We start from the raw sequence: 23,482 nt of genomic DNA, 5'->3' as shown, positions 1-23,482 counted from the left end.
GAAAGCCAAACTTAGCTGGTTACTAAGATGTACAGTTTGAGGTTAATTTAGTTGTCAGACATACTAATCAGCCCTTCAGCAAATCAACAGCTTGCTCACACTGTTGGATAGGGTACACCCCTGTTTTGGATATGGGTTCTGTAACACAAATGGACATAGAATTTTTATAAAGGGCTCTGCATTTGTTGACCTGAATTTTCCATTATTAAATGATTGAATATTTTGATTTTAAAAACTAAGCCTGCAAAACCTCTGGTAGATGCAATGTTCTTCCTCAGATTGAGACTGAGAAATTTATTTTTCACTACAAAAAGCTTGTTGGTATTTGCAGAAGTTATAATGCTGTTTCTATTACAGACTTTGAAAGCACTTAGTACTGGGAAATCTGATACTGGTATTACAGCAAAACTGAAGCTTCTTCAGTAGACAAACTTGTTTCATAATTGGAGAAGTTCAATTATTACTCTTGAGAAATCTTCACCAGCGCCTACATATGTTACAAACCAGGACAGAAAAATGAGATTGACTACGCTTAGTGCTACCACCTTTTAAGATAGTTATACTTCGTGCAACTGTGTGCTCTATTTCCTTTTGGCAAAAGGGAAAAAAACAGTTCAGTATCGGAATAAAATACTTTGTAAAAATAGTCTAAACTAACCAGAAAAGCAGTAGTAGTTTCTTTACATTCCCTTCTGTTTATGATTGTATTGGGTGGCAGCTCATGTGTCTTCTGATTAAGTAGAGTGAGGTACCAGAATGAAGTACTCAGTTATTGCTACTAATCTTTATTTGATCTCAAGTGAGTTTTATTTCAGACTTGTTTTCCATTCAGTACATAAAATCAGTGCTTGCTTATATCTTTTGCAACAGCTTTATTGTCTTAATTCAGTGAAATTTTGCAGTAATTTGAGCTGAGTCAGATCAGAAAAGGCAGCTGTAGCCGATCTTATCTTTTGATAGCCATTGTCCACAACAAAGGCTTGTCCGTCTCGATGGTCACAATGCCGGAGTTGTCATAGGTGTTGGAAGTACTGACGAGCGTTCCAAACTTCAGCACCTGGTTAGCTATGAAAAATAAGAGACTTAGTGGTACTCTTGAAACAAATGCCTTGATGTGCATTTATTGTAAAGACTGCTGCTCCCACAAGGAAAAAACAGCTGACAAAAAACATGTAACCCAGCTAAACAACATCTAAAATAGCTATGTTAAATATTAACTAGAAGGCTCGTATGAGACTATCTGATGACCTCTGGAGGGAATAAATTAATACTTAATCCCCAAATTAGCATTTTGAGTTTACAGCAGATTAGTACAAAAGCAGATTGTCAACTGTTCCCCAGAGTTTCACATCTGGAGATTTGTATTTCATTAGCATCAGCTCAAGTACCAGTGCTAGACAAGGTATTTAAAGTAAAATGAGGCAGAGGATCTTGCTGTAGTTCCAAACATCGGATTTGCTTTAGCTCAGCAGCAAGCCTATAATCTCTTAAAATGTGAACAGTTCTAGAGCAAAGGCCAGCAGTTAAAAGTGGTATTATTTAACAACAACTGCTTTGAAGTGAGTGACTTGCATCTTCTGTTGCATTGTCTAGTGAGGTAGGTGTCCAGGTGCATTAGAAACCAAGTGGCTTTAACAAACAGCTAATGCCAATTTTAGGAGAGTTTAACACAGCTAACAGTGCAGTTGTAATAAACATTTTGAAATACCATGAAGTTCTAAACAACTGGTCTGTATTGTTTTAGCTGACATGTTTTAAGGGTGACAGAGGCTTCCTAGAAGCCGAGACCAATGATAAAAGCTGCCCCCAAACAAAAAAAAAAATGCTATTTAACTTCTATCTTCCATTTCCTCCCTTTTGGAGATAGCACTGCTTGCATTTCCAAACATATGAACTGCCCCAAAGGCACTCTAAGACTAGTCAATTCTGTATTAGTCCTTGCTCGTATAAAGGTTCAGAGTAAGAACGCTAAGACTACCCTTTGTTTTAGTCTGTAAAACAAGCCACTGGTGCCAGGGAGTTACATTTCCATAAAGGACAGAAGGAGGGCTGCAGCCGGGGAAAGCTGTTCAGGCAGTCTGCGTGGCCTGTCACACAGGCCTGTTGTGCATGAATACTGAAAGAGGAATCCTCTGGATTTGCTATCAGCCCACTGCAAATGGAGATCTGTGATCAAGAGGTGTGCAAAACAGCATATTAAGCTGTATTTTGTGATTTGCACAGGAGACAAATATTCCAACTGTGGATGTGAACATGGGCTAAACTTAGGTGTAGTAACATATTACAATGCATGTTACGCTGTCTACCCATTGCTGGAAGCTGCACAGGAGGAACTGATCTTGCCAGGCTGTATGGCTTGAAAATGAGAGACAGTCTAGTCTGACAAAAGGCAGGACACACAATGTAGTTCAGTGTCTCTTCTGCCACATCTGTGCTTTCTGCTACTTTTTCCTGCTCCCACTCTTGTTAATTAGCCTGAAATGAACTGAGGAGAAGGTTTCAGCTGTTAGCTGTATTTGGTTGGAATAAGAGAGTAACACCTGAGTTTCACTGCTGCTTTAATCTGAAGAGTCCTGCCATTTGAATCTCTCAGGAGTTTAGAGCAGAACTGCAATACAGTGCCTGAGTTCAGCAAGGAGGAAGGGGGGTGGGGGGGAAAAAAAAAAGGGTACTGTACTACATCAATTATGTACCTAAAATAAAGGTGCTAGATTCTACCAGGATGATTTTGGACACGCAACAGCGCTAGGCAGGCTTTTGGGCAAATGCCAGGACACACAAGTTTTGGTGTTTGCTTTTGGAAGAGACAGCAGGGGCTGAGGGGGTTATACCTTGGCAGAAGCTGATGCACTGGACTGAGTTGCCAGAGAACCCAGATTTCACCTTTTGCAGGTAAACAGGTCATTTAATGAAGATGAGGTAACACACAGGCAGAGTTCTCTGTGTAAAAATACTCCCAAAATACTCTGTTAAGTGTTATGGTCAAGTTTTTCCAGTCAGTTTTAAGTAGGAAAGAACCTTAAATAGTTTAAAATATTTGTTGACACACAAATTATCCATTTTTGGTTACTATATATTGAACCTTGAAGAGAGGAGGAAGAACTTTGTGGATCAGCTCTTCTGTATAAACCCACTCATTTAGTATCATTTATTGCTTCTTGCTCAAAACTGTCAGAATAATTCTTAATGTTTCAGCTTTGCATATGAAATAATGGCTCTGTAGAAGGCAAGAATTAAGAACAACATGGCAGCTTAATGAAACAAAATCTAAAGCAGTATTTCTTCATGCATAAAACTGAGTGAAAATCTTGCTTTTTTTTTTCTTTAAAGAAAAAATTTTTGCCCACTAGGTGGAGCCTTTTATCTTTCTCTACCAGCTTTTCTTCTGCGCAAGGATCACAGTTTGAAACGCTGAAGTGAAAAAAATGCAAAACCTATAAAACAGTACTGCTGATTCACGTGGCTCAAATGGACCAATTCCAAGTACTTGGTTTCAAAACCAGCCAACATTTCAACTAACATAATTAAAAATGCATGCTTTCCATTCAATAAATGAACAGTAATTAAAGTGAAAAACTAGGTTTAAGCTAGTTAAGGAAGTAGGATGTACTGCTTCTAGGAAAACTTCCTGCTGAGTCATGCATTATGATGTGAAGTTTACAAGGTCAAAGAAGTGGGAAGTTTTACTAGTTCATACCTGATCCATTCCCTTTTTTTAAATGGCTTTCAGTCTTATTTGTTAAGTCCTAGCAAGTCCTTATGCCTTGGGAAAAAACCTATTACAATTCTCCCTCCCCCTTCTTGCTATTGAGATTATTTTTCTGAAGTGCATTCCAAAGAAAACTATTTTATTTTCTAATATTTAGTATTAAAGTTTTGATGGGTACCAAAAATGATTTTAATAAAGGATTCCACATTGAGTTTTTTTTTTTAATCTAAATCTCAAAAACCCTACGATTTTTAGAATTCTCTAATTAAAAGAAATTTTACATTGGATCACTGAAAATTTTATTGTAGACAAATAGTAGTCTTTTGTTTTTCATGAGAACCTTCAAGAGCTGATTTGGATAAAACCAAAAATGACCCATTGAAAACAACACCCACCTACCCCCCCCCTTCCAACAGTGTTAGACATTTTTTTCCCCTGAAGTTTTGCTTAGTGCTTTGGTTCCAATTGAACTGTGTTTACTGATAATAGACTGTTGATGAGAAAAATACCCTACCCAGCTCCTCCAATGTAGCTATACTATTTTTCATTACTCTCCATCTATAATGTCAGCATGTCTCAGTGGCACTGAGCCAAGGTGGCCATGCCTTCAAGGAAGGCCATGGGAGGTTACATGAGAAGGTAACTAACTAGTAGTTCTGTGGTGTGGTTTGAAGTCTGACGACTCTGGAGTTCAGAACTAAAAGCAAATGCTATTCCTGCCTTTTGGAAAGGAAAAAAAACCAACCACCCACAACAAAACCAACAAAAAAAACCCAAAATAACCCCCCCCCCCCAAACCAAAACCCAAACAACAAAATCTATTATGAGACAACTTTTTATGGTGCACCCTGTATTCTTATCAGTAATGAAAGATTCTCATTTCTGTCTGATGGACTGCAATATATCACTAATTCAGACCTAAACATGGGCAGGACTTATTTTGATGTGGTAGTGGAGGAATGTTTTTCTAGCAGATTTTATTTTGTTTAGCAGGTGGTTGAATGTGTCAGGGTGTGAGAAGTTTGGGAATAAATAATTTAGAGAAGAAATCTGAGGGCTTATAAGTGAGCTTCCCAAAGGAGCATAATCACAAACATCTTTATTTCTTAGACATCCCTTTTGCTGACTAACTTCTATAACAAAGTACCTTTGCCCTGTAATTGTCCCAAAGGACATTAACCCTGAGTCTGCCCACTTCCAGTATTTTATTGCTCATCTTTTGATACTTTTTTTTTTTTAAATGCACAATTCTGAAGATGCTGTGTGGAAAATGTTAATCTCGGACGTAAGATTTTGAAAATTGATGAATCTTATGGTTGCCAGAACAACATTTAGAAACGTGAACCAAATGCATGCTAAAACTAATCAACCAACAAAGCCCAAACCTAAAAACGTATTTGAAAAACTTTTACCATATTTATACCTCCACCATGGTTGGGAATTTTATTTTTTACTTGGTGGTGCTGAAAGCAAGACCTAAGCCTTGCTTGCAACATGTTCACCGTTGTGCTGCAGGCCTTCAGCCTGGAAACTGAACAAGCAGTGTGGACTCTCATTATAACTAGATTGGGCCTTGTCGTGTTAGGCGCTGCAAAAACACTAGCTCTCAATATCAGGTTACTCCTCTTAATAGCTGTATTCATGATGTAGTAGACTTATAAACATTATTCCTATGACTTCATTGTACTATTTAAGATACTTATATATAAAGTTCAGTCCAGCAGAAGACAGCTTGTATCAAGGTCTCATGTACATTAAGCTGCACTTAAGAAGGGCTTGAAGGAGGCTCATACAGGGAAAAAAAATTCTTAAATGTATCATACATGGTGAAAGCAAATGACGTCATTAATTCAAAAGACTTAATTGAACAAGCAGGCCCTCTGTTATTTCTACATCTATACCAAAACCACAGTGGGATCTGGCCAGCTGAGATGCATTTAACTGCAGTATCCAATGGTCATGCTGGAAGAGGAGTTTACAAGGTGCAAGTCTTTCCTTACCAGAAGTAGATTTAGTAAAGGAAGTGATTTTGGTGTGAGAATGGCGGAACAGTCACTCCTCATGTCTTTATGCAAAGACATTTAGGCAAATGGAAGCCTTTTGGAAAGCCCTTGAATGCAGTGGCGTAGCACAAAGGTCCCCACTTCATGGGATTTCACCAAGTCAGGGTCTTACTACTGTGACCACAGATGACTGAGAACAAACCAGTCACGATAAGCATGTCCCACATAGATATCGTGATATATATGCTATGCTTCTTTTTCTCAGCTGTGTTTCTCAAGTACTTCCTGAAATACATAAAGTCATACCGTGCCGATTTGCACCACCAAAAATAGAAATAGGTACACGAATATAAGCAGATTGCCACTGCTGGCATGGATGTTTGGAATATAAAAATAATTAATTATTAATTAAAAGCCTTATTAAAGTGAATGTAATCCTCTTCCCCCTAGGCAAATGCTGCATCAAAATGATAGAAAATTAAGATCAATAAGCTGAAACACAAGCTAAAGTGAAATATTGAATTACCATTTGGTATCCTATTACAGTTTATCTGGAGAGGATTTCCCTGAAGTTCTGTGTTAGGAGCAAAAATCTGCATTTAAATGGAGATGCATTAGTAATGCATGAGCTAGTACTTTGCAGGTCACTCTGTGTCTGCAGAACAGCAGCATTAATTTTGCTATTTAAAAATAAACCCCAAATAGTTTATAGCCTGATTTTCATTTCATTCCTCCTAGTTTTACACTTGTGGTTAGATTGACTTCACTGGAGTTAATCTTGATTTACACTGATGTATACAAAAGAAAAATTGGGTCCTTGATCCCTGTGCAGCGGGAACTGCAAAACTGGAAGTTGCAAATAACAGTAATTTACAATAAAACACGAACTATTTTCAATATTGACACAACACCGAAGTACCATAAAAGCTTTCCGAATCTAGTGGCAGGGGACAGGCGAGTGTCATGACACAAATTCCTTTAGGGCCAAGGAGAGTTTTGAATAAACAGAGATTGCTTTGGGCAATTTTTATAACAGTTGTAACTTTTGATACCCGGTTTCATAGCACAGAACAATGGTTTTGTAATGTCGACGGATCCGTACGAGCGGGCTCACAAAAGCATCGAGAGAATACAGGGTACAGGGGGCCCATCAGGCAGGGCCAGGTTGTTTGCCGGCAGAGACTCTGGGCAGGGGCTCTGCAGCACAAGCTGCCTGGCCTCACATTGGTGGGAATCCAGGAGATGATAACAAATCACTGGTTGTCAAGGCCTAATGATTTCATTTAGAAAGAGAGAAAAATGTTAACAGAACTGTGTGTTCTACCCTGGATAGAAACCACCCATGTTGGGTGAGCCTTCAGAAATGCAAATGGATGTCAGAAGTTTTCACATTTGTTACCTGCGCACATTTTTTCCCCACATATTTTTCCAGCTTTAGAATCATGGTGGTACTACAAGAATAGCTCGAATTCCTCCTGTCACATCACCTGCTTGGTGGCAATTTAAAATGATAAGCTGATAAAAATGATGCTAAGAAATAGAGTGCTTTCTATCCTAATGTCTCTGCTTCACCAAAATCAACAAGAATCATTAACTGCAGGAAGTTTCTATGGCTATTAGCAGCATTTTAGCACTACTAACAAGATGTGCTCCAGTGTTTGTTCAAAATCACTTTAGCCTCTTAAAGTGGCCTGGAAATTATGACACAGAAACTATATAATATATATTATATATATATATATTATTTTCAGTAGTGCCTTTCCAGTCTAGATATGATAAAGCTGTACCAACACTACAATAGCAGAATTGATTTACCAAAAATGTAAGTATGAAGAAAGTCAGGGAATGAGCTGGTCTGGAAGACTGTTTCACTAAGCTAAAAAGCCAGGCTATGAAGTAATTTGAAGAATTTAGTTTAGCCAGTAAGAAGCAGAGTGTTTACTTCATTTTTGATGCTTTCCAGTAAGTTTGTATAATGTTTATGAAGCTAACAACTCTGAGGGGCTGTACAAGTGACAGGTACTATTAATAATAGTGTTAAAGCACTGAAAAAACAGCTGCAGAAATAAAGTATAGCTTCAGTTTGACAGTCACTACTGTACAGATCTTGCATATAATCTAGTCAAAATAACTTGTTGCTATTTTGGTCTCTCTGCGTTGTGGCAAGATAAAGAACGCTATTCTTATGAGAAAAAGGGGCAAAAGTAATGCTGAGATGCATCAGCTAATGAATTGTCTTAGCTCTAAACATCCATTAGACACCTCATAGCACACATCATCCTATTAGGCTGCCATGCTTTAGAGACATTACTTAGTCACACAAAGCCGAGAACGGCAATCTGTTGCAATGCTGAAACCCGAGATTAGCTAAAAACAATGGTGTTCTGTCTTGGCATGTCGGTCTGAAGCTCTGGTTTGACGTGACAGCAAAGAACCGAAAAATACTTGAAAGCTGCTACACTGCCAAGTTGATACGATGCGCCTAATTGTGAAATATATTGAATTTGTTAGAGGAAGATACCCAAATGATCCTAGCAAATGACCACACGCAGTGCTGCAGAAAGGAGTGAAATTCCCCCTACATTCTTTGTGACTGGGCTTTTGGAGACAGGGAAGGAGGAAGGAGAGGCAATCTTTTCCTGACCCAAATCTCCGGGCTAGCAGACCACATCCATGTAGTCAGGCTTTGAACAACTTGGCGCCAGGAAGCTTTTCAACACAACCAGATCCAGGACAGATCTTCATCAACATCTTGCCTCTAGCTGTAGTCATTTTCCAGCACTTCATATAAAGATGAGAAAACCCCACCCTCTCACAGAAATCCATCTCTCTATCCTTCCATGAGTTTTTAAGTGTGATATTAGTTAACCAGAACACATAGTTAATTATTTTTTCTCTTCTATTCTTTGGAATCCTGATAAATCCTGTCACATTTAGATTCATAAATTCACAAGAAGAGGCAGTAAAAGAGGCTTTTAAAACACATGCATAATACAAGTCTTCCAGCTTCTGCATGGTACTGTTGTTCCCATCGTTTGCAAAAATGTGCAGATACAATGATTATTCATGTAATATCCAAACTGGGCCTGTAACTGAAATATGGTTATATCGATATTTGCTCAGTAAATACCTACACAGCTTGGGTTAAATGGGGATCTCACTCATCCGCTCCATGGAGAACAGCAGCACTGCCATAAACACCGCACAACGGTTTCAGCCAACCTCTTCTACTGCCTACCAGCGCATAGGAAGAGTCCCCAACATCAAGCCTGCCATTCAGTTTAGCACTGCTCTGCTTCATTTCTCTGTGGTGAGGATGTGATTTTCCTAAGGGAGTTGATCTAAAGCCAGTCCCTTAGCCATCCCTGAAAAACAAATTTAAGCAGGCTAGCTTCTCCTCTTTATCACTGCTGCCAGGACTAGCTCAGCTTCATATCCAGAGCCCTGTTCTGCTGTACGAATTGCTCTGTCGCTGGGCTACAGTGCCAAAATTAAATTAAATATAATTTGACAAAGCTCTGTAAAGGCTCAGTCCTTAACTCCAGCTTCTGCCATGTTTTGTAGGGGCAGGAAGCAGAGCAGCCGAACTGTAGCGGGCTGGAACCAATACCTGCGGCAGAACAAAGGTGGTTGTATACAACGTGCAATGTTAAAATAGTGAAGATCAAAGCAGATCTACTGAACTCTGGGAGGGCTTCAACATATTGCAGATTTAAACTCTTCCCCCCCAAGTCCAGCCCCCACCAGAACTGACCCAGTCCACGGCTGCTCCATCCAGACTCCTGGGTGGGCCCCAGGAGCCACATAGGTACCACGGACTCTCTTGACCACCAGTTGCAGAGTTTCTTGCTCCCAGACCTCATGTCAATCAAGTTGCCAGACCAGGCAGACTGTTAAACTGTGCCAGAATAGTGGATCTAGTGCTCAAAGAGCTCCTCTGACCACAAGGAAGCAAACATTTGCCTTCAGCTCTGAGCGCTGGTCAGGGTACAAAAAAAGATGCTACCCTCTGCGTGCCCTGCCACACTGAATCCCAGGACAGCTGGCTGTACGGTGGCTTGCAGAGGGCAAGGGCATCCCCAGTCTTGAATGCAAGAAGCAGCCCCTCTTAGCTACTAGCGCTTTATTACAAATAACTGACTTTGATCAAATTAAATCCCTGACAAATAATTTTATTATGCAAGCTTTAATAGCGAACGGCACCATTTCCTAAAAGAGTTTTATGGAAATATGATATTACATTTACATGGAAAAATGAAAAGAACAAACTAGAATATTCATCCTTATGCACAAAAGGCATCATCAATAAAGCAGCTGTGCTTTTGTCTAAAACATTTCTCTGGAAGCGGGTAATTATTATTTAAAAAATCCACACTGATCTGCTCCTGACAGCTCACAAGGTACACGTTCATCTACTTGCTCTCCCTGACAGCTGATCTATTCTGAGCACAGGTGACTAACTAATAAAGTCTATTATACTTCTAATAGAAAAGTAATTCCATTTATCTCTCCCTTTCCTAGCAGCACTGCTTCCTTTCACTGTGTTGGGGTGGGATGCTGTAAGAAGTTTCTAAAATGTGGTTATTTTCACCCCTACAATTGCTGTGCATTACTTAGAATTTTAGATTGCTCTGCTTTCTTCAGGAAAAACAATTAGACGCAGATAATATCACCCTGAGGATGAAGCGAAAGCATTTATTTCTGTTACAAAATGTCCCCCTAGATCTGCATGTGAACAACTAAGCCTTTTGATTTTTAATTTTATTACTTTGTCTTTCTGTTAACAAATAATTAATATGATTACTAACACCCTATGTACCTCTAATGTCTATACTATTTCAATTATAAAGCCATTACTAATGCTTATTAATTCTATTCCATTTATCTTCAAACTTGCATGGTAAACTTAAAACATTTGTCAACAGTCATGGAGCTGCAGCTCCTCCAAACTCACTCACAGGAATCCAACAAAGTTTATATGCTGCCACCTCTAAGACAGAACATGAAATTCAACAGGAGACTGCAAACCACACAGTTTTTAGTTCAGAATCACTCAATGGGATTCGATGGCTCTCCACGTCCTCCAAAAAATAAAGGATTTTTTTGGAAATAACATTGCCCACTATGTCTTTGCAATCTTCCTTTATTCTAAGCTATAAAATCAGCTTTTTTTTTGCTTTTTTTTTTTTTAAATCCAACAAAAAATATAACTTACAACACGGCAAAGCCTATTTTAGCTAGTAATACCCGCTTCTTCCACTTCACCCACCATTAGAGCACTTTGCTTCAGGAAGGACATGGAGTGGTATCTGCCATGTTTAAGAATCAGTAGATCAGTGCATATGGCTCATTTAAAGTTTTCGTCTGTTTGCTTTTACAGTCTTTGTCTGGATGCAAGATTCTGATTTGTTGTTGATGCTGCTGAATACCAACAACTTCTATATAATGTTTGTCCCTAAAATTAAAAAAAGGGAGATTCATCATTAAAGACAAGTCCTAAGTCTCATTGACTGTCAAAGACTTTGAGTGGAAAACTAGCTACTGAGGATCTTTTAGTTAGTTGTGCACTCTGGAAAAGTCCAATTGATTTCAAGTAATGATTTCCAATATGAACAAAGCTTTTCATGTTGGTGTGCTTCCTCCTCCTGACCTTTGAAAAGCCTTTTTTTCCCCATCGTCCCCTCCCTCCCCTTTTGCAAACTGGCTAGTGATTCATCCTCGACATTCAGAAATATGTCGTGCACTTCCAGGCCCTGCGATTGTTAAGGATTCAGTGGTTTGGGGGAATATTTCCTCCTGCTGCTTCTCCTCTAGGGAACACTGCCGTAGCAGGGCTAGACCATGCTTTCTGCTGGGGCCAAGTGGAATTAAAGGCTTCTGCATTAATCATGCAGTGCCATGTCAGGCACTGCCCAAGCCAGGTGATGTAAGCTTTTGACCCTCAAACGCAGGGACCAAATGCACTGCAAATTAATGTAGTGCTACATAGTGCAGTCAAAGGCATGAAAGTTTTAAGAGTGCAATTGATTATATGTAGTTCAACTTTCAAATGCATTGGTCAAGATGGATTGCAACAGTCACACCATGGCACAGTGATGCATGTCAGCAGGCTCTCAGTTTTACTGTATGGAGGACTTGACATTGGCTTTTAACCTACCAATAAACCACACCTAACACACTGCAAGAAGTGGGAAGGAAAAGGAATTACAAATCCAGCAGTCATATGTAAAATAAAAGACCAAGCCAACTACATTACAGCTTGTCTAGTTCTGCCAACACCAACTAATTTCCAGCACTTGGGGTTGAAAGACCATGATGGCTGACACTGCTGAGTAAGGAAATACATCCTCAAACAGCCTCTTTTCTTAGGCCATAGGAAGCTTCCATAAAGTAAGTCAGATTTATAGCCTGGGATGTTCCTTATCTCACCTGAAATTACTGTCATCTTCAAACATTTGTCATTCCTCACTAATTATCAGTCTGACATGTATTGTAGGAGAAATATTCCTAAGTGGCTATGGAAGCCACTTTTCTGAATTTAATTTTGAACTCAGAATCAAACTTATTAAATATGATTGGGTCTTATTTGACATTGCTTTTCCCATCCTGGCCATTTGGTGTACTCAACATTTTCCACTCTTTCTTGTTTTGTAGTCACTTCACAAAACCTATGATACCTAGTAGAATTTTGTAGACATTAACTATCTGACCAGTTATTTAAAATCACCAGATGTGAAATATTTTTTTATTTTGCTTTCAGTAAAATTTTCCCTATTTGCAAAATTATCTCGGAGGAAAGAAAAACTTTGCTAAAAATTACTATTAAAACATTTCTGTTAGTTCTAGAAACAATGATAGCAGCTTAAGTTCACATCTTTCTTAAAAGTATCTGAAGGATAAAAAATAGCACTGTAAAAGATTCCTGACTAACCTGCCACCTACAGCAGACTAATGTAACTTTTTAGATGTGTGGCCTAAGTGTTAGAAAAGGAAATAAATACAGTTAAAAAAAGATATGAGTATGAGTGAGTATCTCTTTATCCTGGGGGAAGAATCACAGGTGTAAGAGTTTATTTCCTATGTTGTTTCTAAATTTATTTTAACTAGGTATGTTTGCTTAAAATTGAAAAAAAATCCCAACAAACTGAATTTCTACTTTCAAATAAAGCAGATCAATAATAAAGCACACAGTCTTTCCAAATTATAAGCATTCCTTTAACTACTGCTATGGGGTTTCCTACCAATAGTTTCAACAAGTCTGCTGCATAGTGTGTTAAAAGATGGATGTAAAGATGGACTAATGCTCATAGGAAAAAATTAATATAGCTATAATTCTTTCATTTGAATTCTTCTATGCTCTACTATTCTAAATGTTCTACTATACTCAAATAAAAAATATCTCTGATGTCTACATGCTTACAAAGCAAGCAGAAGTACCCAAGAATATATTGACACATCTAAAGATTGATCCTGGTATATTCCACTCAGAGAAGACACTTCTCATAATTAACCAAATGCAGAAATCTCAAATCAAGCAAGACCTACAACTCTGTTTCATCTCTTGGAAGATGTGGAGATAGACACATATTCCTCCTGATATCATAACTTTAGGAGTATATCACTACAAGACGTATCCAGTGATATGGAAGAGGCCAATGTATCTCCGAGGTAACCCTCCAAATCTAGAGGTGTCTCATGCAAGATTTGGACCCAGCATCAGGCTTGGTGATCACTGAACAATTATAACTATTTTGTAATTTAAGGCATGGCCACCTATGGAAAGGTGTCTCTGTTGTGGAATAGGCAGCACTGGTCTTATAGAAACATGAAGGCTTGTTTTAAAACCATCAGAATAGTATCAAATGCATGCCCACTACAATGCAGATTTCATGAGACCAAGGGAAGCACTTTGAAGCAAAAAAAATCAGCCAGGAAGAAAGTCTGATAAAAGCTTAAACTTTACTGGAGGATGGGTTTAGAAAACACAAAGTAAAACACCAACATTTCCAGGAAGAGCTGGCGAACCTTGCATGGTCTGAACCAAACTGATATAAGATGAGCCCTGCAGCAATGAGGTCAGTACACGGCAAGAGGTTTGTCATGTCATGTGCAAGAGTGAAACCTGCATGATACAGATTTTGAAGTACAGGGCTCATTTACAGGTACATAAGCAGAAAAGAGAGCAATAAAGTGTCAAGCCTAAAAGCTGTGAGCAAAAATGTAGTTATATGACTTCCAACATCAGCAGCAGCCAGGTGGATAAATCTCTGCATGCTCCTTTGAAAGGGTACCCATAAATAGTCATAGGATTCTCCGACAAAGCACAGGACCTTTAAGGCAGGTCAGAATACTGCAGGAAGCTCTTACTCAAATATACCTGAAGTCAGTCAGCCATAAAGGATGCCTTGCAGATGTCACACACACAAACTATACTGGAAGTGGACTGAGGGGCTTGAAAACAATGCTGCAGAACAGAACAAGTCCCTCAAATCTATCATTTTGGGAGAAGGAAGGAACACTACCAAAAATTTCACAGTAGAAAAAACATGTCATGGAAAGCTTGCCTTGCTATAGCACTCTAAACCCACTAAATGCACTTTGCTGGCTAACCTCTGTTGCCCACAGGGAAACACTCCTGTTAAGAAGTTTTGTTCCCTCTCTTGGATCACGGACTTCAAAAGTCACGGGATGCCAAATGCAACACTGAGACAACTCCCGTAATTTGTAGAAGACGGAATGGGCAATATCATTGATGCAGCGTAATGAGCCGTTTCCCTCCTCCCTACTGTGATTAATGGTGTGGATAGGAGGTCTGCTCGCTGAGCTGATAGACGTGATTCTGGCCCTGGAGGCATGCCCTATATATAGCGCTGTGTGAATATATGCATGAGAGATTGGCAGGCAGAAGCAGCTCTGGGAGCCTTTGTTATTGTCCAGTTTACTCTTTCCTGAGCTCCTCCAGCTTGCACAATCTGTATAGCCTGTGGGAAGGCAGCTTTAAAATTGGCTTACTTGATGGAAAAAGCTGCTCTTCTTGATGCATATGATGCAAAGTAATGTGACAGTGATTGACAGCTAGGGGGAAAGAGGAGAGGAAAAATGAGTTAAGTCAGGGTATTGTGTGAAGGAGCAGAAGGGAGAAGGAAAAAGTAGGAAAATTCCTCATTACTACAGCACGTGTGCAGTGGCAGAGATAAGAGTTGCTGTTTTTTATAATAATAATCATTATTAAAATCAGTTAAGTTGACACAAGTTTATGATGATATAAATAGCACCCCACTGATTACTGGATGTTTTTCTTCAAAACTTAATCTTCCCCAAATAGAAAATAGTTAATAAGTTTAGGAGTCTGCCAGTCTACTCCCCCTTTACATTTTGTGAACAGGTAATGTAATGAGAATAAAACCCCCAGGGCCTAGTCCTATCTACACTTCCATTGATACACTATGCTCCTCATGCATACATTTAAGGAGAGCCAGAACTTGCCTGCCAGCTTCTCATTCCCTTCTCTCTTATACTGTGGAGCCAATTGTAATTTTTATTGAATGATGCAATTTCATTGCAATGTACTGGGCAAAAGTGTGCCGCTGCTTTTGTGCTTTCTTAGTTCAGGTCTGAAAACAGAAGAAAAAGCTGTAATTGATTCCATCAGCCTTTTTTGTATTGAAACAAAAGGTAACACCCAGAGAAACTTCCTTCTACTAGAAAGATGAGGAACTCCAAATTTGGAGTCTCTCACTTTTTTCCTTTAGCAGATGGTACATGCCCAACAGAGACATGCCACTTTAGTTTATCTTCAGCAGAGTGATAGGTTCTGGACCACTAGCATGGAAAGCTGAAGTCCTTAAAAAAAAAAATTAACAAAAGGGGTAATGATATCAGCTTGAAGACACTTGTGGCAAAACCAGAAATATTAAAATACATCACAGAGGAAAAAGATTATTTGAACAAATCCCAGCTGGCTCTTATTCTTAGTGCTGAGTAAAATACCCTTTTCCAGAGCTCCAGGAAACACACTGGAAACACTACTTGTCACTTGTATTTGGAAATAAAGTTTTACAAGCGTCTCATAAGAATATGCCATGCTAGCATTCAGCCTAAAGGAACTAGCACCATTAGCAAACAGGTTATGCTGTAGTTTTCCTTCTGTTGCCTATGTGCATGCAGCTCTGTATAATAAAGTCATAGGAGACAAGGTTAGGAAATGACATGCACAGCAGTTGCCTCTCTGTTAATATAGAAACCTTTTCTTCCAGAACAGAAAACAAATGCTGGATTTTTTTTATTAAATTCTCATCTTCTACAGGTACTACTATCAGATAATACGCCACAGCACGCTCAGTTTCATCTAGCATTAACACCAGTACTTTAACAAGTTCTGCATGGAATCATGATGGTATAAAACACAAAACCGTCCTCTCAAAACCCCTTAATTGCTAATTGGACTAATTTCAGTGTATGTCCCTCTGAAAATACTGGAACTCAAACTGCTCACACTTTATAGAAGGCTGTAATCCACGGTCATCTTTGCAAAAGATCTGCAAGTCAAGATGTGTCATGATGGGTCAAATTTTGAATGTATTTCCTGCTTTGAAAACACCTGGTCGATCTCTCTATAATTCCTTAGGGAGATCAGGTTCAAACAGTACAAATCTTCAGGCCATTTGGGTGCATTCACTATCACCTTCAGGGACAACTGCAATTCAAAGACACATACACACTCATCTTTAGGGTAAATTCATACCTGATTTGGACCTTATCTAGTCAGTCTAGTTCACTGTTCTTTTCTGCAGGCTACAGTTTAGAGAGGTACTAAATCATGTGCTTAAGCTAAGTCCACACAGACATGTCACTGATATCATAAAAACCTCAGTACCTAGCTTGTGTTATGCTGAATCGAAGTTCAAAGGATTCCTTGTAAAACTTCTGACCATATAACATGATGGAAAAAGGACAGAGAAATTTGTAACCTCTCACAAGAGCATCTAGACTCACTAGTGCCTTTAATTCTTGATTTAAAAAGCAAGCAAAACAAGACAAAACTTAGCCTAGCAAAGCCCTTCTACTTTTAAATTAATCTCTTTATTTATAACCTTAATGATAGTAAGACACATCAATAATAACATAGTATGAAAGCTCCTCTCTTTTCTCCCCAAAGCAGTTTTTGTTACAACGATTATGGTAATCTTTCTTGTCTCTTGATTAAATGAAGGCAGCTTGCTTCACTTAGATATGCCTTGCCTGAGCCAAGCTGGCTTTACATTTTGGCATGCACACAGAACTCCAAAACTGAAAAACCTTTGCTAAGAAAGATCTAGTGTTCAAAAACTTCTCAGTCCTGACACTGTACAGTCTCTTCCATTTTCATTGCAGCTTGGTTATGGAGGAGGAAAGTTTTTTTTACTCGTCACATTAAACCAAAAGTGGGTTAATCTGACCGTAGTGACAACAAGCCAATTTCAGGAACATGTGAAAGTCCTGCGCTACTTTTCGAGAAATGGTACATGCAGGAGTTATCTTCTCCCCAATCTCTCAGACACCCCTTTTCCCACGCCTCAATACCCAAATTAGAAATGTATGTTTAGAAATTCATCTTATGAAGCAATCTAGACATTCTGACGGCTGCAATTTATCAACATAAATTACTGCACTTCACAGCAAAGCTTCCGTCATAAGAAAACACCGTGTGCCCTAAATTGCCTGCTGCCCTCTTCAATAATCAGCCTAGTTTTTAAGATCGAGAGATCTGCTGATAAAGGACACCTCGGTGCATACTGCGACAAAAAAAATTGAGTTTCATACACATCACTGGAAACATCCACACACTGCTCTATTAATCTTTAGATTGGGGTCATTTTTCTCTTGAGATGTAATAGATTACTTCGAGAGGAAGTGGGGAAGAGCACCCAGACAGGGCCCTGCTTAATACTACACAAGCTTGCCTCCTTCCTTCTTGGCTTAATCCTAAAAAGTATCTGATGGCCAAAGCTGCTGTTAACTCTGCATTGACCAACACCGATGCAAAAGGAGCGCACGATGTGTTAGTAACATCAGTCTGCCCCTCCATCTTCTCAAGCACCCTCTGCCGGTAAGACCCCCGCTGCCACTGCTCCTCTTCTCTCCCTGATCACAGCCCATTTCGCCGGTTCCAGTGTCATCACCCACCTGCCCAAGAGTTCCTTAAATCCTTTACCCAACCTCCTTTGCATTTCTCTATCTTTTTGTTTTCTCTGGAAATCAAAATATACTCACTTCTGGAAAGGCACAGGACAAAGCAGGCAGGCTCTGACCCTTTGTCTCTTCTCCTGTGAAGATTCACTCTCTAGGTTACTGCAGATAGAAAAGACTTTCTCTCCCCTCATCCCTCAATCCCTCTCGATGAGCCTCAGCATGGTCCCAGACCTTCAGCCCTGCATTTTAATGTTCTTTTGGTTCAGGACCTTTAAAGCTACATGAGGAAAAACATACCTTAAAGTGCCTTGGAGGGACTTATGGAGGGAAGTGGCCGTATGTTCTTCAGTACTTTTGCCAGTCCTGATTTTTATGGTATTTCTTCCCGCTTACCAGCAGCATAAGGAATGCCCACCACTGTGTTAAGGGGCACACTTCTCCACTAACAGAGCAGAAATCAGGACTGGGAACTGAAATCAGTAGAGTTCCCTTGGTGCAAATGGCCAAGAACAAGGCAGTGCCCTGCCTTTGCTCATTAGGGTACAGTGCCTTGTCTTTGGAGGATCCCCTGCTGGGTTCCTCCTCTTCCACCATCTGTCTTTCATTCTGCAGCCAAGGAGACAGTCTGTCAAGGTGGAAGAAAAGCGCATTGTGCTTCACCACTCCTACATCAGCTGAACTGCCTGTGGGGGCCATATATATGGGCATAAACTAAAGTAGTCCCAAGCTGCCCCATGGTACACCGGCATCCAACCTGCCTCCTGGGTGCCTCAGGAACATCAGCACAGGGAATGACAATTCAGTGGTTTAATGGCATCGTTGCTTTGCATCTCTGCAGCCCTCTGATGTGCTTACACCTCTGGAGAGCCTCAAAATTAAGCTCTTCAGATGTAGTTGATAGAATCATATCATAGAATGGTTCTCTGAATATTTCTCTCTGTTCGCGGTAACCTCAAAACACCTCCTCCTGTATACCACAGTACCCACTGGCAATGCTGAGGTTAAAGAGTTCTGTTAGTATTTTCACTGCATCTTCCTCCTTCCAAGATATAAATGTAAGCTTTTCTGTATTATTGCCCACACAAGTTTCTCAGGGTGCACTCAACTTTTAAATGATGACTTAACGTCTTAAAAGTTCTAGGCTTTTCATTATCATTAGGAAAATCTATGAAGAAGGTGGCCACATTTTGTATTTTTTGGGACAACACAGCCTGGACTTGACTGAGAGAGAAGTAAGGTATTTATATGAGGAATAAATTAAACTATTACCAGGTAGTCCCATATATAATGGGACAGTATAATAGTAACAAATTCTAATATATTCTCTAATGGTCCTGTTCTATTTCTCATTTATTTCAGTCTTGAATCCCTAAATGTCACTTGTCCTGTGGGAGACTATTACAGACCCTCATTGATATTAATGACATCTGCTTCATAGAGCCAGCAACCCCCCAACAGCATCAGACATTTAGTGCTTTAGAAGGGGAGACTCTTCCATTATACTTTATCATAGACAATGTGAAATTCTGCCTCTCCTTATTCCGGGAACATGACCCCAGTTTCACAGCAGGGATGACTTTCTCATTGTGCTGTTTCTTGCCATTTAGATGCTACACACCTGATTTTGCAGAACCTTCCCCCTCCTTTTCAGGGCTTGTGCCAGTCTCACAATTTCACAGAGGGAAAAGAACTTTGCTCCTTGGGTAAAGCTGCACAAATGAATGATAAAAGTCCATACTGAAAGCACCTTACAAAAAAAGACACTGAGAAAGAGCCGCCACGTATTGGTACTACCTGGCCATTAAACCATAGGCGAAGCAGTTTCTGGCTGCCAGCAATGGTGTTGAATATCTGCACACAACACTGAGCACCAACTTTGAAAGTGTGTGGGGTTTTTTTATTTTTTTGTTGTTGTTGTTGTTGTGGGTTTTGGGTTTTTTTCCTACAGTAAGTAGGTCATAATTTTTGTTCCCAAGTCACTGTGCAGAGAGAAAGAAAAAACACCTGGGGCACCCAGTGACATTATGGGGGATATGGTGAAGGTAAGATGACAGTGCTTGCTTCTTCATTAAAGCAAAGCATCTGCCACTTTGTTAATACTCCAGTATGCCCTGCTCTCAGAGAACTGTGAAGGCGGCAATGATTAAAGCCAGTTCTGACTGGGGAAAATGCATGTTACAGTGACCTCAAAAGCGTAATTCAAAATTTATGCTGCTACACCCGCCAGCTGAGTGGTCCACACTCTAATCCGAGGAACCATCTGTGTAGACACAGGTAGAGCACGTACAGTCTCAGGAGAGGCACCATAGACTTACCATCAGCACAAAAGGGAACAAAAGATGGTCTACTGTCAATCCCTCCTGTCTAAAAAAAATAATTTCAAGTGAAGCTTATGAACTAGGAGGTAAAAAGTTACTGAACCTAGTCCTTAGAGGAGCCACTGTACTGACCCAATCAGCTGTAACAGCTCAAAGAAGCCATCACAGGCTGCTCAGGGCAGTTTTCCTGTAAATAGACAGCTGTGAACATAGGAGACTACAGTGGCTTCCTGCCAAAAATCTGCATTTTAATAACTTCGTAATTGCATATTTTTGCAATCTGTTGACTCCGACTTATTTTAAGAACATCCAAGGAGTAAAACAGTATCACCACCAGATTTTCTGGTACTTTAAATTTTATAATGAAGTTTGCAACAACTCAGTAATTACTGTGAATAATTCATAATAAGGGTTATAATGATGTGACACATTTTAGTGAATCTCTGAAATTTAGGATGTTTAAGCAAGAAAAACAAAATAAAAATTAAATTCAGTAGTAAATATTAGAAGAAAAATAATTAAATTCCATAATTAAAAAAACAGATCGCGAATCCAGTCTGGGTGGTGGTGTTGCTATCAAGCTCATGTAATTTCATTAGAAGTGATTTGTTTTAAAGATGAAGCATAATTTTAACAAAAACGGCTGTGATCCTGCAAATGCCAGCACCCATAGGCTAAGCCATGCACATGAGTAGTCTCACTGCACAATGGGACAACTTGAGTGCAACTGTTTGCCAGACTGTGGCCCCAGTCACAGTCTGCACAACAAAACACTTGAAAAAAAATCCATCTTAATAAAAATAATGTGAAATTAAATCCACTTTTACTTGGTTACGTTTTTTAGATTAGCGCTATGAACAATATATTGGGTAAGGGATATGGAACAAGTTTCAAATGATCAAAGTCTCTTTGCTTAAAGAAATGGAGTCAAGCATTCCTTGGCTCTGTGTACCCTTCTCATCGTCCTATATTCTGAAACTGCGATCCCTAAAGCAGGCTTCCAGGGACAGCCACAAGACACCTAACTGCAGTATTTCCTTCAGGTACTAATATGGTTTGGGATAGCTTGAAAATCTAGTTTCACTTGAAATAATAGGCTTTTGACATCTTCACTCTCTACAGATACACTGACTGACCCGAGTCAACCACTTGAACTCCAGTACTTAAACAGAATAATAACATAAGTTCAGTTTTGTATCTGTAATGCCTTTTTCCAATTTTAAGTAAAAATTTTAACAGAAAGGCTTGTTCCATTTTATGAGTGGAAGAATGAAAGCCCAATTCTCTTACCCCTTTTCCCAAGGAGGCAGCAGACTGAGATTAAAATCAAGTCTCTAGCTTCCAAGACTGCCATCTAAGGAACCGTCTCATAATAAAGCAGATGAATAGTTGTAAGCTAAAACGTACGTCTGCAAAGGTTGATCAGGCTGAATGCGCAGTGACTGATGGCTTTTCTTTCCCCTTCCTGAAAAGCAGCGACAAAAGTTCTTTGTGGGCAGGTGAATTCGCCAGCCCCAGTACACACTTGGAGGGACAGTGAAACACTGCCAGAGGTGTGCTTTATGGTATAGCTGCGCATGCGTTCAGCCCAAGAGGTGGAGGGCTTTCTGTCCCCAAGTTTCTGTCCCCATTCCTTGCCATTAGAGGTTATTTCCTGAGTAAGGTGTATGTGTTTGCTAGCAAGAGAGGGGAAGTGCTGGGTGATGACAGATCCTGGTGACAGATTTGCCACATATAATGATACACAAACATGATTTTCATTATGCTTTGCAAAAGGAAACAGTGTTTTCACCTAATTCTGAAGAGTGTAAAAAAAAATGCAAGGAGGGGTTGTTTGAGGGTTTTTTGTGTTTTTAACCTGAAGATTTAGCAAGGACCTTCTTGACAGCTTGTTGCAATTGTTTTTCTGTTATCTCATTAATTTCTAAATTATTCTCTTCAATAGCCACTACATGTACCTTAGCCCTCCAGTTTGAAACAATATCATTTAGCCCCAATGAAGCCTCTCATGTTCCAATTTTTACCAACAATGAATGAAATATTGAGAGAAAAACTAGAGTTTCAAGTATTTAATACTGGTCACTAAATACAAGAGAATAAATACAAGATCCTAGATGGATGGCAGCCATGGTAGATAAGATAGATTTGCGATATATGTGGGATGCAAACTCCCCCCACCCTCCTAATGCCACAACTTTTCTAGTGGCAACGGAAACATAACAGTCTTTTCATCTCCTTGTCACCTCCAAGAAGCAAACTGAAGAGCTTTGTTCACTAACAAATGCAAAGTAATAGACAGTGAAAGACCATTCTTGAAGGGTTCTCCATCACTCATCCTTTAAGAAACCTTCATTGCTACGGCAGCAACACTTTCTAGCAGGAGCTTCCGGCGGCTGCTTCAAGGCTCAGTGATGCCATAGTAGGAAAGTAACATTTAATTTTACTTCTTTATTGGTGGGTGGGAGGGACAGGAATGTAACAAATGACCCCTGACATAAGGCATTTCATGGAGAATTGACCAGTTGGGATTAACGGCCCTTGGCTGCATTTGGGCGATAAAAATTTTTCAGCCAGCCATTAATTTTCAGGAAATGCTCTGTGCCTCAGTCATTATTACTTAAATAAAAACATATATTGTATATATGGTCAAATCAAATTATGGCTAGAATTTTGTCAAGCACAGATAAGGGTGTAAATTTACTGTGTTATTAAAGCTTTTCCTTTTACATTCAGATAACTGTGGTTTGGTACTGGGAATGACTGTTACACATGCCCTAGGAAAATGCCCTTGCTTTGCCCTTGGGTAGAACAATCACAGGATTAGAAGCCAGGATAACTATTTTCCAAAAAAAAATTTTAAAAAAATCATCAATTACCTTCATTTTTCTGTCATAATCATGAAGAAAAGTAGCATACATATACACACATTCACTGTAATTACATCCAAAAATATGTATACTTATCACACAAAAATATATACAGTATGTTAAACACAGAGAGTGGTGTGGCATTTTTGCAATGTATTTGGGCTGACTGTATTAATTATGCACGCTAGAGCTGTAAATGCATAGTGCAGATCATCCTAAAGAAAGGCTAATAAAACTTTCCTATCACACTTATATTCCCTGGTTTTTGCTGCACACTGCAGGAGCACCAATTTATAAAAAGGAGTTTAACAAAATTTTATTGAAGCTGTGGCTTGCAAGCCTGAGTGTGTAAAGCCAGGTACTTCAGCTGCCATCAGTGAGATCATACAGTGATTTGAAAAAGAGAAAGACTAT

General features: G+C 39.4%; 1 protein-coding gene across 6 annotated transcripts in view; it reads right to left on the bottom strand.

Moving 5' to 3' along the window:
• Positions 1-765: 765 nt before the first annotated feature.
• The window catches only part of TPK1 (thiamin pyrophosphokinase 1), a 319,194-nt gene continuing 296,477 nt past the window's right edge, over positions 766-23,482 (bottom strand). For 5 of the 6 annotated variants that reach the window (XM_054817003.1, XM_054816997.1, XM_054817000.1 and 2 more), the window contains one exon: positions 766-1,065. In XM_054817003.1, the coding sequence (XP_054672978.1) occupies positions 947-1,065 (119 nt within the window). In that variant the 3' untranslated portion in view covers positions 766-946. The remainder of the gene's footprint in view (positions 1,066-23,482) is intronic. The other variant, XR_008575907.1, reaches the window with a different exon arrangement.

Source organism: Grus americana, chromosome 2 (genome assembly GCF_028858705.1).
Source record: "Grus americana isolate bGruAme1 chromosome 2, bGruAme1.mat, whole genome shotgun sequence".
Classification (NCBI taxonomy): Eukaryota; Metazoa; Chordata; class Aves; order Gruiformes; family Gruidae; genus Grus; species Grus americana.
Note: the sequence above shows the minus strand (reverse complement) of the source record. Positions and strands in the feature narration are given on the sequence as shown.